This window comes from Papio anubis, chromosome 4, assembly GCF_008728515.1.
Source record: "Papio anubis isolate 15944 chromosome 4, Panubis1.0, whole genome shotgun sequence".
In the NCBI taxonomy this organism is placed as follows: Eukaryota; Metazoa; Chordata; class Mammalia; order Primates; family Cercopithecidae; genus Papio; species Papio anubis.
This window is the reverse complement of record NC_044979.1, coordinates 16,045,270-16,062,355: the sequence shown is the minus strand read 5'-3', so window position 1 is coordinate 16,062,355 and position 17,086 is coordinate 16,045,270. Positions and strand designations below refer to the sequence as shown.

The window sequence follows — 17,086 nt, the reverse complement described above, 5'->3', positions numbered from 1 at the left end:
ACTTGAACCCTGGGGGTGGAGATTGCAGTGAGCCAAGATCATGCCACTGCACTCCAGCCTGGTGACAGTGTGAGATTCCGCCTCAAAAAAAAAAAAAAAAAAAAAAAGAAAGAAAAAGAAGAGAAAAAAGAAATAACTTGTGGCACTGTGAAGGGAGTCCTCAAGTAGACACAGAAATTAGCTGCAAAGACTCATGGGATATAGCATACAGTTGCACTTACCGTTGAGATTTATTACAGTGTCATAGTAAATATTCAGCAGTGGATCATATGAAGAAAACACACAGAAGGAATCTAGAGGAGTTCACACATTGACTTCCTTATGCTCTCTTCCTCCCAGGAGGGGTCACACAGATCTCACTTCTCCCAGCAACAAAAATGCATTAACACGTGTGCAATGTTTCTGCCTATGGAGCTCATCAGAGACTCAACACCCCAGAGGCTTCAGTGGAGGCCGGACATGGAGGCACTCACTGCCTAGTATGAACCCAAAATCCACAGCCCAGAAGGAACTCTGGTGTTCAGCACAATACTGTTTGCGATATCAGTCTAGGCACAACGAGCTACTCCTCTTAGTTAAGAGAAACTTCATGTCAGTGCAGGGCACTGCTCACCAGACAGCTTCCCAGATGCCAGCCAAATGCCAGTCTTGCAAGCAGAACTTTCTAAGCACCGCAGTCTCAAGCCTGCTGTTGACTGTTTTCTGTACAGATACCCTTCAACTCTTTTGCCATGCCCTAATAAACTTGGGAGCTACGCGATACAGATTGACTAACGATAATACGGAAGCAGCCCGGCTCACTGGGTCGTAATTTGGTGAAGAGCCATGGAAGAAAGCCACTTAGGTCCTGCTGGGCTTTGTGGACACGGGAAGTAAGACTTCATAGAATTAAGCCAATGAAATTTTAAGATTTATTTTTATTTTGTTTTCTGTAGCATAGCTTTTCTTATCTAATAGAGTTAGTATCTAAAATGAGTAAAGCACTCTCATAACTTACTAAGAAAAAGACAACCCAATAAAATGGCAATACTTAGTCTAAATAGGCATTTCACAGAAAAGTAAACATAAATTACCGCTAACATAAAAATAGGTTATTGGGCAGTGGTTGATTCCTGTAATCCCAGCACTTTGGGAGGCCGAGGTGGACAGATCACTTGAGGTCAGGGGTTCAAGACAAGCCTGGCCAACATGGCGAGACCTCGTCTCTATAAAAAATACAAAAAAATTAGTCGGGCATGGTGGGATGTGCCTGTGGTCCCAGCAGCTACTCGGGAGGCTGAGGCACAAGAATTGCTTGAACCTGGGAGGCGGAGGTTGCGGTGAGCCAAGATCACCCCCCGCACTCCAGACAGGGTGACAGAGCAAGACTCCATCTTAAAAAAAAAAAAAGAATAGGTTCTTAACCTCACTTAGAATCAGAGTATTCCAATCTGAAACAGTAAATTATGAATGCAAACTTACCAGACTGGAAAGTTTTCAAAGAAATGATAGTCCCAAATATGAGAAAAGATATGACTAGTGGAACTGTATTATACTACAGAAGAAAATTATAACTGATATGGTTTGGTTCTGTGTCACCACCCTCATCTCAAATTGTAATCCCCATGTGTCAAGGGAGGGTCCTGGTGGGATGTGATTGGATCATGGGGGCGGTTTCCCCCATGCTGTTCTCCTAATAGTGAGTGAATTCTCACAGGGCCTGATGGTTTGTAAATGACAGTTTTCTTTTCTCTTTCTCTGTCCTGCTGCCATGTGAGATGTGCCTTGCTTCCCTTCTCCTTCTGCCATGATTGTAAGTTTCCTGAGGCCTTCTCAGCCATGTGAACTGTGAGTCAAATAAATCTCTTTCCTTTATAAATTAAATTACCCAGTCCTGGGTATTTCGTCATAGCAGTGTGAAAACAGACTAATACAATAACTATATCAGAAAACCCTTTCTGAGATATATTCTGACAAGCAACATTTTGAAATAAATTAGCAAGATACTTGATCCTCTGTATTAGCTGATTTGGAACCCAAGGATATGAAAGGTTGACTGTGAGGAAGGTGGGCACCCTCAGATTAGGGTATCAGCAGGGTTTCCTCGAACCAGTCCCCTCAGGATACTAAGAGATGACTGTATGTTTAAATTACTTGAGTTCCTTTCATTGTCTTTAGGGTCCTTCATGGAGAATTGAGTTGTCAATATTTATTTTAGCCATTTTGAAGGTTTTAATCAACATTTAAAAATTAACATTTAAAAACTGTGGTTATAGGCCGGGCGCGGTGGCTCAAGCCTGTAATCCCAGCACTTTGGGAGGCCGAGACGGGCGGATCATGAGGTCAGGAGATCGAGACCATCCTGGCTAATACGGTGAAACCCCGTCTCTACTAAAAAATACAAAAAACTAGCTGGGCGAAGTGGCGGGTGCCTGTAGTCCCAGCTACTCGGGAGGCTGAGGCAGGAGAATGGCGTGAACCCGAGAGGAGGAGCTTGCAGTGAGCTGAGATCCGGCCACTGCACTCCAGCCTGGGCAACAGAGCAAGACTCTGTCTCAAAAAAAAAAAAAAAACTGTGGTTATAAATATATGTATAACCATATATGTATAATATATAGTATATACATTATATCATATATGTATTATATATAGTATATACATTATATCATATATGTATAATATATAGTATATACATTACCAGTTTTATATATATATAAAATATATATTACCAGCTTTTAAATGTTAATTTTTAAATGTTTTATATGTGCATAAAACTATAATTTTTTACTTTAACAATTTTAAAACGTACAATTAAGTGGAATTACATACATTCACAATGTTGTAGAACCATCACTGCTGTTTCCAAATGTTTTTCATGACCTCAAAGAGAAACCACACCCATTAAGCAATAACTCCACATCTCCCCTGCTTCTCAGCCTCTGGTAACCCCTAATCTACCCTTTGTTTATATGAATTTACCAACTCTAAATAGTTAATTTATGGGAAATCATAAAATATATATCCCTTTGTATCTGTCTTCTTTCCCTTGGCCTAATGCTTTCAAGATTCATCCATATTGTAGCATGTGTCAGAATTTTACTCCTTTACATAGCTACTTCATTGTCGGTATAGACCATTGTGTATACAATATACAGACATTGTGTGTATATTTAATACTTCATTGTGTGTATAGACCACACTTTGTTTATTTCATCATCAGCTGATGGACATGTGGGTTGTTTCCACCTTTTAACTATTATAAATAATCTTGCAATAAACACTGGCCCACAAGTATCTGTCTGATTTCCTGCTTTCAATTATTTTGGGTGTATACCTAGGGCCAGAATTGCTGAGTCACATGGGAATTCTATATTTCACATTTTGAGCAACTGCCCAACAGTGTTTTGCAGCAGCCTCAGCATTTTGTATTCCCACAACAATGTAAAAGCCTTCCAGTTTCTTCACAGCCTTGCCAACACTTAATTTCTGTTTTGTTTTTCTTATTAAAAATTATTTTAGCCATCCGGTAAATGCGAAGTGATACCTCATTGCGATTTTGATTTACATGTTCCTAATGACTAATGATGTTAAGCATCTTTTTTTGAACTTTTACTTTAAATTTTAAAATTTTATTACGTATACTTCAGGTACATAACATGATATTATGAGATACATACCTATAGGAAAATGGTTACTATAGTGAAACAAATTCATATAGCCATCATCTCACATAGTTACCATTCACTCCCTGTGGCAATAGCAGATATAATTTACTCATTTAGAAAAAAATTCTGAATATATTATTATTAACTATAGTTTTCATGTGGTACATTAGATCTTTAGAATTCTTCATCCTGCCTATCTGCTATCTTATGTCATTTGGCCTAAATATTCCCATTTCCTATTCCCTCCCCCTGCCATCCTCTCAGTAACCACTATTTCATTCTCTCTGTATATTTGAGTGTTTATAAATTTCACATAGAAATAATATATACTATTTCTCTGTGTCTGGCTTATTTCACTTAGCCTAATGTCCTCCAGGTTCATCTATGTTTGTTGAGGCAAATGGCAAGATCTCATTATTCTTTTAGGACCAAATAATACTCCACTGTATATGTATACCACAGTTTCCTCATCCTTTGTCTATCAGTAGACACTTAGGTTGTTTCCATATCTTGGCTTTGTAAATAATGCTGCAATGAACATGGGAGTGCAGATATCTCCAAAAGGTGGGGTTTCATTTTCTTTGGGTATATACCAAGAAAAGAGATTGCTGGGTCATATAATTCTATTTTTAATTTCTTTAGGAACATCTACAATAATTTTCTTAATGATTGCATCAATCTACTTTTCCACCAACAGTGTATAAAAGTTCCTTTTTCTCCATACTCTTGCAACTTATCTTTTTAATAATAGCTATCCTAATGGGTGTGAGGTGCTATCTCATAGCAGTTTTGATTTGCACTTTTCTAACATTTAGTGATATTGAGCATCTTGGCCATTTTTATGTCTTCTTGGTAGAAATGTCTGTTTACGTCCTTTGCTCGGTTTAAATAGGGTTATATGTTCTCTTGCCAGAGAGTTGTATGGGGTCTTTATATGTTTGGTATATTAATCTCTTAGCTGACATATGGTTTGCAAATATTTTTTCAAATCCACAGGTTGCCTTTTCATTTTGTTGATTGTTGTATTTGTTGTGCAGAAGTTTTTCAGTTTGATTTAGTCCCATTTATTTTTGCTTTTGTAGCCTGAACTTTTTGTATGATATCAAAGAAATCATTGCCAAGGCCAATGTCAAAGAGCTTTTCCAACATGTTGCATGTAATAAACTGAACTTAGATAGAAGACCCAAACACTACATACTAAGCATCTTTTCATATATTATTGATCATTTGTATATCTTATAAGGAGGTAATGGCTTTTCTTTTCTGGTTTTTAAAGTTTCATTTTATCTTTAGATTTTAATAGTTTTACGATTATAAGGCTACATGAGGTTGGGGTTGAACTTCACTTGGGAGATTTGTTGCTCTTAGTGTTTTTAGTGCACATTTCCGAAACAGTTCTAATATACTGTACAACAGAGAATAAGTAAATTCATTGTCATGGCTGGGAAACAGAGTTCTTACAACGGGAAGAGAGATACAAATAAGAAATAGGGAAAGACAAGGAAGAAATCTGTGATGTTTATTTGAATTGGAGGTATCAATATGAACTTTTAAAAAAATTATGTATTTCCTAACTCTAACCATACCATACGTAAAAAGCAATATAAAGTCGATGGACAATTGCTTTATTTATTTGTAGCTGTATTCCCAGCAGTAATGGGCAGAATTATTGCATGGTATTTAATTTCTACATGTTTCTAAAAGAAACAAAGCAGAAATGACTTCTTCTAGATCCAGAGCAGGGAAAGTCAAAAACATATTTTGGCAGAAATCAAGGAAGTCTCATGACCCAGAAAACATACAAAAAATCCACAGTAGCAGTTTCACGGGGCTCCCACTAGCCAAACAGGAGTATCTAAACATTAGAGAATAATAATGAGGACACTAAATTATAACAAATTTTTAAAATCTATAAGGCTATAATGACAATAAAAAGATGTAGGTAAGAATGTCTTCATTACAGAATAATGCTAGGTAGTACATTTAATTAGAAAATCAATGTAACCATTAATGCAGTTACAGACAGAGACCATCAGGTGATGTCAAAACCAACATCCGAAAAGTTATTGGAGACCAAGATATCTGTATTGTGTCAAAGTATCACTCCACTAATTGCTTATTAACTATAAAAGATAAATGATATCTTCACAATGGAGAGATCTCATGTCTATGATGCTAAATTTAGTATCACCAAAAATGTGTAAAGATAGCATTATATGTTCTTGTAATTGATCAGATGCAATGGGAAACACACATCAACTATGGCATGGTGTTTGCCAAAATATTTAACCTCTGATAATGTGCAAATTCTGATTGGGGGTCATTTTACCACTCAGCGGACATGGACTTTTACAAAAATCAAGACCATGAAAATTGGAAAATATAAGTGGGCCAAATATATACCTAGTTTTAAAGTAGCTAAAAAGACCTGACAACCAAAAGAAATGCATAATCTTTGATAATGTCCTGTAGAAAAAAATAAAACCGAAGGACACATTGGTACAACTGGAGAAAGGGGAATGTGAAGTATATATGAGAAAATAATGTTTTTGAAATAAAGTTTTTGAGTGTAATAAAGGCATTTGTGGTTTTCTAAGGTAATGGCCTCTTTTAAGAAGAGACATACTGAATCAATAAGAATAAAGTGTTTTACTTCAGAAATTGAGGGTAAAATACACAAAAAGAGATAAAGCAAATGTCAAATGATGTTAATGATTGAAATACATTTTAATATTCTGTTTGTTGTATGATTCAGCTCTTCCAAAGGTATCAGCTTTTTAAATAAAATTAGAAGAAAAAAATCTTAAGATCTTGGAATGTTGACATGATTTCAGTTTTGTGGTGAGTATTTTTTATATTCATTTTCAATATCTTTGAAATATTCTATAATTACCACAAAATGAACACACAAGATAAGGTTTCTTTTAACCCTATAGTATCCTTTTTCTATAGGGACAGGCTATGATTTTTAAAAGTCCCCCCAAAAGATAAGAAAATTTATAGTCTGAGGACAAAATAGCTTGACATCTTTGAGAGGAGTACAAAACTTAGCTAACAATGCATGTCAAGAAGCTGTTTAGTAAATACATAGGACTGCTTTAACTGAAACAGGAGATTCTGAGTTCTCTACAGGTTGGTAAAGAACTCACAGATGTTGGGGAATTGCCTGAACGTACGCAGAGGAGTGGTAGTGCTTGTTCTAAGTTGTGGTTGGATAATATGTGTTTGTGTAAGAGAAGGGGACTCTAGAAGGACCGAAACACTGTTTGTGGGGAGGGGTCTCTAGCAGGACAGAAGGATCAGATGGAGCTGGAAGGAATTCCCTTCAGTCCCCCACAAACACTGTCCGATAGTAGCCCTGATCTAGTTTCCATTGTTTAGAAGTCCCATCACCCTCCCTGAGCCATGTATGGAGGGCCTAAGCCCAGTGGCTCATCAGGAGGCACTGAGGTTTGATGGGGTCCAAATGTTTTTGATAGAAGGTTAAGTGTTGCCTGAGAAGTCGAGTTTAAAGGAAAAGTCTGGCTTCATCCTAGCATTCAGTATCTAGTTTGCAGGTGTTTTGAGTTGTCAGTAGAAACTCATCTTTCTCCGCTGATGCCAGTGGGTTCTGGTCAGCAGTGAAATCTGAACTGTAGCAAACCATTGAGTGGAGAATCTTCTGAGCCCACTTGAGGGGTAGATGGAGGAGAGCCAGGAACCAAACCTGAATGCTCACAGACCAATGCAGAGAGAAATATGCCTCCTTGGGAGAACATCAGAGAAACCTTAGCAATGCGCCCTGCCCTACACCCAACCTATTCTAGTGTGTACTGGATGATCGACAGGAGGATGTAAGGGGAATGTAGAAGATGGGAGTGGACAATTATAGATGTTGCCAGTAACACCACCACAATTTTTTTTTTTTTTTTTTTTTTGAGATGGAGTCTGTCTCTGTCACCCAGGCTGGAGTGCGGTGGCATGATCTCGGCTCACTGCAAGCTCTGCCTCCCAGGTTCATGCCAGTCTCCTGTCTCAGTCTCCTGAGTAGCTGGGACTACAGGGGCCCACCACCACCCCCAGCTAATTTTTTTTTTTTTTTAATTTTTAGTACAGACAGAGTTTCATTGTGTTAGCCAGGATGATCTTGATCTCCTGACCTCATGATCCGCCTGCCTTGGCCTCTGAAAGTGCTGGGATTACAGGCGTGAGCCACCGCGCCCAGCCAACACCGCAAATATTCTTAACAAGAACCAGATTTTCTAGAACTCTGGCATTTCCTTCCGTGAGCAATGAGACGGCCCTTTGGGCCCTGACACAATCATGGGTGTTTTTTTGTTCATTTGTTTTGGTGCTCAGGAAGCAGGGGAGGCCTGAGAATACCTGGGGAATCTCTTTCCTAGAAATGGGATGCCCCCATTTCAAGTATTTCACATGCAACCTGATAGGTCCTATCTCCAGCCACCCAGCCTCCACTCTCTCAATGCTGTTGTCATCCAGGGCCTTAAGCCCTGGTCACAAGGATGGAAGACATAGTGACACTGTGATGTGAAGACACTTTCCATCATGAAATTATTAATTGGTGTCGACATAAGGTGGCCTCCGACTAGCAGTTTTTCTACCACAATGATGAACAATTTATATGGAAAAGAGATGGTTCTGATAATTCTACACTCACAGGTCTTCACCTGATAACCTTGACATGTGTCCCCTAGGTTTTAGGAACTTGGATTTCTCTAGGCTGAGTTGTACTATTCCCTTTCTCTGAACATACATATCATTGGTTAGTTCATTCATATTGATTCTCAGGGCTTCTCCAATCCCTCAAGCCTTCCCACTCTACCACTCAGACAATGAGAAGTGTGTCATAACTAATGTTGCATAATTTTTTTAAAAACTGCTGGATACTAACACTGCAATTCAATTGTAAAATATGATAGAGGTGTAAGTGTTTAAGATCCCAGAAGTTCTGTTCAATTTTGCATTTATTGTTAGATATTCACCCTGATATTTTCAGGAGTTAGAGTGTTCTTCGCCCGTTTTGGTTAAGATATCAGAACTTACTTTCAATACATTGGTGACCAAGAACTACAGGCAGAATCGTAGTGAAGGCTTGATACATAACGCATAATGAAGATTGATAACAGCAAAAAGGGAACTGGTCATTGGCCTTCAGATAAAATGAAACCTCCCAACTTTGTGCTTAGGGAATTATTTTACCCCTTTCGGTTAGAGTGTGTCGGCTGGTTCAATGCAGTTCTAGGATAAAGCTGTGTCAATTACCCTAGAGGACTGGGAGCATGGAGGACCTGGTAGAAAAGAAATACCAAAAGAAAAGGAAAATGCTTAGCAAAATGCTAAAATCAAGAGGTCACTAATTGATACATATATTTTGAGTTGCCTTTGAGACTTTCAAGTAGAAACATCCAGCACAGGATAGGCTTAGAGATGTAGTGAGAGATCTAATCCCCTAAGCCCTGAATATGTGAGTGAGGATGCTTGGATGAACTTCCAGTCTATGAATACGTTAAACAACTTTTAGCTGTGTTTTAGTTTACAACAATTGTTTTCTAAGAACTTAGGCATTTGTGGAGACAATGATGTCACTGTAGGAACTTCCGTGTAAGGACAGTGACGTCCCACTTCCTCTGCTCCTGTTCACAGTGACCCTGATCTGGCAAAGCTCCCATCCTGCCCTGACCTTGCCATGGGCACCAGGCTCCTCTGCTGGGCGGCCCTCTGTCTCCTGGGGGCAGGTGAGTTCTAGGAACACCATGATCCTCACATAATCTCCCAGAGATTATTCTAGTCATTTCCTTCTGTTTTCAAATTCTTTTCCCCCACAGAACTCACAGAAGCTGGAGTGACCCAGTCTCCGAGATACAAGATCACAGAGAAAAAACAGCCTGTGGCTTTTTGGTGCAATCCTATTTCTGGCCACAATACCCTTTACTGGTACCGGCAGAACTTGGGACAGGGCCCGGAGCTTCTGATTCGATATGAAAATGAGGAAGCAGTAGATGATTCACGGTTTCCTAAGGATCGATTTTCCGCAGAGAGGCTCAAAGGAGTAGACTCCACTCTCAAGATCCAGCCTGCAGAGCTTGGGGACTCGGCCGTGTATCTCTGTGCCAGCAGCTTAGCCACAGCGATGCAGAGACACTTCCCTCCTGTGCATAAAACTGCAGGGCTCTCTCCTCTCTACTCAGCTCACAGCGGCCTTTCCTTATTCCTCATCATCCCAGGGAAGAAGCGAGTTTTCAGATATAGCTAGGATTCATACAGTGGTAGGAAATGAACTATTTCTTAAAACATGAGCGCTATCATTGTTGTTTGAAAATGTGTCTCAGGGATTTGGAACACTTCTTGGGGACAACTGAAGAAACCTAAAGTGACTTATCAGAGATTGAGTCCTCAGGGGTAGTGATAGTTTCTCTCCCATAAAAGTATGAGATCATGAAACATGTACAATAAACTTAGTAATACAGATAGTGATTATACCAAGCAGCAAACAGCAGGCTCCCCCTCTGTAGTTGTCAGCGTGTGAATGACTTGTTATCCTTGGTGACACCCTGGCTGTCTAGCAAAGTCTCAACACACAGTATGTGTTTGGAAATCTTTTCCCTTCTGTTTTATTTTTGTTAAAGTATGTTAATAATGATGTTGTTAATGATAGTGATTATCATTTCAGCTACGTTATTCAGCCCTTTTTCTAGTTCAAAGAAATGCACACAAATGGATACCCTGGCAACCAGTCCCAAATCTTGGCTCCAGATGAATTCTGCTTCTCCTGAACTGTCTAACCCTTCTATGTAATCATCCCAGCCCAAGAGTATCTCTAGACCTGGACCAGTCAGTTCAGAGGACATTTCCACTTGTCTGCCTTATATATTAAAAGTTCCTTGGTGGATTAAAATATTCCTTGTAAGAACTTCTGAAGCAATCAATTGCCCTCTCTGATAATACACTCTGTGTGTCTAGCTCCATATTCACTACTCTTCTTCTGCCTAAACTAAGATAATTCTAGAAATCTTCCTGAAGTATTGGTTAGAATTACTAAAAAGCAGCATACTGGAAATTGTCTGAAAGCATTGTCACTGTCCATTAGCCCCTCCTGACTTCCCTCCCCTCCTTATCCAATCTAATTCCTGATGGCAGGTCAGGCTTTATGTCCATTTGCTCATTGCACATCTCCCTTTCCTTATTCCTCTAATAAAACCTCACCGATGTGATGGATTAAAATGACCACTCACTCACCATCTCCTTGTCAAAATTTCTATTTTTTTCTTTTTCCAATCTGCTATGTTATTTATAGTTAATAACTCCCTCATATTTTCTGAGATCACTTTTTATTATTTGAACACAGGACACACAGTTGTTTCAGAGTCTGTCTGATTATTTTCACCCCTGAGATCTTCACAGGATATTTTTGTGATTTTCTTTTTGTGCTGTTTCTCAGTTATGCTGCTTGAGTTTTAATGGCGTTTGTATTTCTCCTTACCAATCTGATGATGTTTGACATTGTGCCAAATGCTATAGCTGTGGAAATAATTTTTGGTGTAGGATGGACCATATTTTTCAGCAGCGATCATTTTTCTGTGCTTCTGAAAGTGCATGTAGGTATAAACGATCAGGCTCCCTGAATCAGTTTAAGGCTTGAGGTGTCCTGGAGCATCTGGAGAACAGGTTTGTCTCTGGCTTATTGTTACTATTGGAATTTGGCAATGACACATTTGGTATGTTCTGGTTTTTGCCTTTACCCCCCTGGCCTGTGAGTCAGCTTCCTGAGTGCTGAGTCAGGATCTGCAAATGCCCTCTAGGACAAATGGACTGCTGTGCTTACCTCCCAGGGCTCTTGCCCTCACCAACATTCCAGCCAAGTTATTCCTTATTATTATTTTTTTAGGACTTTAATTAACTGAAATTTTTAATGTTTTTGATATTTTTTCCAACTATGTAGATAACAACAGAAAGAGTGAGTGCCATTATCCTTAATTATTGGGATTAAGGTGAAAATAACTTTACTTGGAATTCTAATTTTCCTTGAATTTTAATGTTAGATTCTTTGTGATGTGTCTGATATTTAACTTAAATGGTATAGAGATATTAAACTCTGATATCAAATACTTTTTTTAAAAAAACTTAAAGGCCATTCATAATCCAGTTGAGACATATTTTTGTTTGGGGCATGTTATTACTAGGGTATTCTTATATTGTTATTTATTTCTATCACATAACCTCTGTGTTCCATTGGACCATATGGCAAGATGAGAAACACAATCAAGAGAATGTTGAGATTAGGTCAGATAGTACAGATTGGGCTTCAAATTAATTTAATTACTGCACCCTGGGGATGTATTTTTGCTGTTTTATGAGTATTCCCCAGGGGCAGTGGTCAAAATTGGAGGGAGTAACTGATATGTTACTATTGTTTTACCCCGTTTAAAGCCAGTCTCCTGGGACAACAGTTTGTTCCACCTACCCCATTTTATGGGGCACCCCAAAAATAATAATCCTGTTTTAATCTTCCCATTCCTTGCCAAATCTTCTCTATGGAAGGGAAATCGGTTATAGTATTTGTTCTCTTCATTTTAGTCTCTCCTTATTTCCTGTTTTCCTACTGGTTCTCTAGAGAAAAGGTAGATTCTTTGGTGCGCTTTCAACGTGTGCTAAGATCAGTGGCAAACTTTCTCTTCCATGCAGGACTAGCCTGCCGTTTGTAGGGGACAGAGAATGGTTAAATTCTGATTCAGCACCATGTTAGCCAGCCCATCAAGTTTCACATTGAGACCTGCTGCTTATCAGTATTAAACCTGACATTATGTTTCCACCTTTCTGACCACATTGTCAATGTCTCGGGTGTCTCTGTCCTACCCCATAGCACTAATATTATTCGCTGGCCTTCTAACACTAACTAATCATAATATTCTATATGCCCCGTACTCAGTGAAACAAAGCCCAAGTCCCTGTGTCTTGGCAAAAGACAGCACATTTGTGCTGTTCCAGCCTACTGGCCGCTAGAAGGCACTGTGGCTTCACTGTCATCCAGAGTCTACAGGGAGGAGCAGAGATTGCTCTCTGGAAAAAGACGGTTAAGGATTACTGTGAGGTTGGACCTAGATTCAGGGAGTTGGTTTGCAGATGTCTTGAATGATGGCTGGGAATAAAGGAATTAGTAACCGACCCTTCTTCCTCCTTTGTAAAGGTGGGTTTTGCTTTAAATTGAGCTTTGAGTGGGGCTGAGTGACAGGTGTGCTTTGCAGGGCATATACCTCTGAGCTCGCTTAAGATGTGGGGGCACAAGGAGCTGGGGTGGTGCAGGGCCCATGTTCTGAGCTGAGAAAACCAGAGAAGGAGTTCTTGTGTCAAAGGAGCCTTGGAAAGCCTGGCCCCAAACCAGCCAAGGCCAACCCTACCTGCTCTGTAGAGAGTAGAATAGCAAGAAATGGAGGTGCTACCCAGGACCACAGCAGAGGGACCCTCTCCCCAGGGAGTTGACAATCACAGTGATGCCACCAGCATATCCACATATGAGGCATAGTCCAGTGTGTATCCTGGAAGAAGATGAGGCCTTGGCAGACATAAGAAGATGTTTTTGAATAGGCTTCCCTTGGCCTGATTTTAAATTCTTTCCATGTGATCATGCATCTGTCTCTACCTGTATTTTATATCTGGCTTCTGCCTCTCACCCATCAGTCCCATGGCTACTAGACGGTATTCAATTTCTATTGACACAAATTACCAATAACTTTATGGCTTACAATGACAAAAACTTATTATCTTACAGTTCTGCAGGTCAGAAGTCCAAAACTGGGCTAAAATCCAGGTATTGGCAGGGCTACATTCCTTCCCAAGGCTCTCGGAGAGAACTATCTTTCTCTTCTATTCATCTTGTAGAGGCCACCAGCGTTCTTTGGCTTATGGCCCCATTCAGTCTTCAAAGCCAACAGGGACTCTGCATCACTCTGAGGCTCACTCTTCATTCTCCCTCTTCCACATTTTAGGACCCTTGTGATTACATTGGGCCCACCTGGAAAATCCAGGACACGCTCCCTGTATTAAGGCCAGCTGATTAGCAAGCTTCATTCCATTTGGAACATTCCTTTCTCCCCTTGTCACATAATTTGACACATTCCCGGTTTCTGGGAATTAGACGAGGACATCTTTAAGAGGTCATCACGCTGCTGCCATACTTGGTACCTGGTTACAGGAAGTAATAAGCAATTAACTTTTTGAAGACAGAATTATGGCCATAGTTTTATATACCGGATCCAAAGACCCTGCAAAAGGAAAGAACCCACAGGGAAATAGCCCCTCCAGTAACGCAAACTAGTCTGCAAACTATTGCCCTTTAACATTGGGAAGTGCTTTCAACTGCAGGGGACTCAGAAGCATGCCTCTGTGCCAACAGCAAAAAATGTGCCCTTCTCTTTTGTTGGCAAGTAACTTAATTAACCAACTCAAAAAACAGATCTTTCTCTCAGCTTTCCGTAATCTCTGAGAGGAAGTAGGTTTGCAGAAGTGGGGTTATGGGGAAAAGGCCAGGTGTTAATGACAAAAAAACATTGAACTTTTCTAGGGGTAGTAATAAGATTTAATTCAAGAATAGAACATTTTAGCTGCAAGTCTTCAAGAATAAGACAATTTTATCCTCTGTTTTATTGTGGGAATAGAGAATGTGAGGGAGGTTCCATTCCATGGGCCTTGGGAATTCAATACGGTTCAAGGATAAATAAACCCAGGTTTTTCACTGCAGGGAAGAGCTTCAAATATAATCAGTTCTCAGGGCATCAGCTCAGCTCCTGTATCCCTAACAATGCAGTTGACATGCATCTTCTCAGATGCCTAACTCCTAACTCGCTGATGGATAATTTAAGTACGCATAAAGGAGTAGAAGCACCAAGCCACCAGTGAGAGGAATGAGAGAGTTTGCAGAGAAGCTGGTTTGCAATAAGACAATGAGTTCATCTTTAAATACTTGGAGTCTGAGGTGCAGATGGATAAAGTTGGAAGGCTCCTATGTAAGGCATGTTATGGAGAAGGAACCATGAATTGTTCCTTCTCCATAACCCTCCGGTAACACAAGCTAGTCTGCAAACTAATGCCCTTTAACATTGGCAAGTACTTTTGAATGCAGTGAACTCAGAAGCATACCTCTGTGCCAAGAGCCAAAATATGCCCTTTTATGGCAAGTAACTTAATTGACCAACTCAAATATCCAGGGAGCCTCTGCAAGTGTGCATCTGTATCTCAGATCAATTATAGCTGAGTTAATTCCTGACTGTTTCATCTCCCAGGGATGCAGCCTCCTCTTAAAGAAGTTGGGGGTGGTAGCCCAATCAGTGATGTCACTGATGCATCCTGTGGGGATAAAATGTCACAACATTCATTTCTTTGCTCATGCTCACAGAGGTCCTGGTCTGGAATATTCCACATCTGCTCTCACTCTGCCATGGGCTCCTGGACTCTCTGCTGTGTGTCCCTTTGTATCCTGGTAGCGAGTGAGTCTTCAGAATATTTACCATCGTCACGCTGGCCTTCTGCATGGATGACCTCATATATTTTCCTTATTCTGATGCCCAATTCTGTCTTCTTTCATAGAGCACACAGATGCTGGAGTTATCCAGTCACCTCGGCATGAAGTGACAGAGATGGGAAAAGAAGTGACTCTGAGGTGCGAACCAATTTCAGGCCACAGCTCCCTTTTCTGGTACAGACAGAGCATGATGCGGGGACTGGAGTTCCTGATTTACTTTAACAACAAGTCTCCGATAGATGATTCAGGGATGCCCAAGGATCGATTCTCAGCTACGATGCCTAATGCATCATTCTCCACTCTGAAGATCCAGCCCTCAGAACCCAGGGACTCGGCTATGTACTTCTGTGCCAGCAGTTTAGCCACAGCGCTGCAGAATCACCCCTTTCCTGTGCAGAAACCCCGCTGTTTCCCCTTCTCCTTCTACCTCCCAGCAGTCCTGGGCAAAGTCTTTTCTGTTCCTCCCTCCCCTGAGACAAAAGTGGTTTTGGGGTGTGACAAAGACAGAAAATGAGAAGGTATCGACATAGGAAACCTTAGGTTGGTTTGAGGATTACAAAATGGGTTTTTAGGATTCCTCAAAAATTCTCTCTGCTCAAAACACATAGGAGTAAGATAAACCTTGGCTACCCACATTGGAGATTTCCCTGCCTTCCTGCATTTGCCATCCCATGAGAATGGTGGGAGCTCCTGAGAAGGGCTGCATTTTCTGAACTATGAGGCCATCTTCCTTCTCTCCTAAGTTGCAAACAGAAATTTCCCTCACACATTTTCTAGATTGTAAAAGAAAGTTCGTTACTATGATTGTGGACATTCCTTTATAATGCCAATCTCAAATTTACATTTACTTAGGGATTTTTCACTACTCCTAAAGAGTGTCTCAAATGTGGCTAGAGCAAGCAGGTTGGTACATTAGATGTAAGTTATCTGGCCTGGAATCTAAGGATTCACTTGTCTCTATTCTGCATAAGAAGAGCCAGGTGCTGGCTAAAGGCTGTGCACAGTCAGACAACACTAACGAGGCCTCCTGGTGAGGACCCACACTGGGGTGTCTAAAAGCAGACAAGCATGTCCAGTCTTCTGTTGTCCCGTTTCCTTTCTGCTTATATGTCCTTAACACACAAATTTACATTTTTCTTATTTATATGAAAAGTTTCTATACAATACCTGCAATCCATTCTGAGTGGTTATAATTTCTCTTTGATATTCATATTTAATATTGATTCCTTCTAAATCACTATCATGGTATCATTGACAATTGAGGCAACAGATCCCTGTATTTTGAGTTCCCAAGGCAATTGAGGTTTTTTGGAGTTCTGCCGTAAGCCAAATTCCACTTCGTCATTCTCCTATTTTTTTTTTTTTTTTTTTTTTTTTTTTTTTTTTTACGTACAGGGGTCCTGACACTCAAGATGGAAATAGTGCAGAATTCCTCCTGGGTGCTTCCAGATTATTTTCCTTCCTCCTTTTCTAAAGCCCAGCTGCATTATAGACTTCCTTTAGCCTGATTTGAAATTCATTCCATGTGATCATGCATCTGTCTCTACCTGTATTTTGTATCTGGCTTCTGCCTCTCACCCATCAGTCCCATGGCTACTAGAAGGTATTCAATTTCTATTGACACAAATTACCATTAACTTGGTGGCTTACAATAACTAAAAGCAATTATCTTACAGTTCTGCAGGTCAGAAGTCCAAAACCAGGCTAAAATCCAGGTGTTGGCAGGACTGCATTCCTTCCCAAGGCTCTAGGGGAGAACTGTTTTTCTCTCCTTTTCAACTTCTAGAGGCCACCAGCATTCCTTGGCTCATGGCCCCATTCAATCTTCAAAGCCAACAGGGACTGGCTGAGCCTTTGCTTGCTCTGCATCACGCTGAGGCTCACTCTTCATTCTCCCTCTTCCACATTTTAGGACCCTTGTGATTAC

The 17,086-nt window shown here is 40.2% G+C and overlaps 2 gene segments (V, D, J or C); both read left to right on the top strand.

Moving 5' to 3' along the window:
* Positions 1-9,274: 9,274 nt before the first annotated feature.
* Positions 9,275-10,174, top strand: LOC110742949. The segment is given in 2 exon segments: positions 9,275-9,379; positions 9,470-10,174. Coding segments are annotated over 2 exon segments (477 nt in total).
* Positions 10,175-14,898: 4,724 nt separating this feature from the next.
* LOC101023951 lies at positions 14,899-15,948 on the top strand. The segment is given in 2 exon segments: positions 14,899-15,124; positions 15,225-15,948. Coding segments are annotated over 2 exon segments (651 nt in total).
* The last annotated feature ends 1,138 nt before the right edge of the window (positions 15,949-17,086 follow it).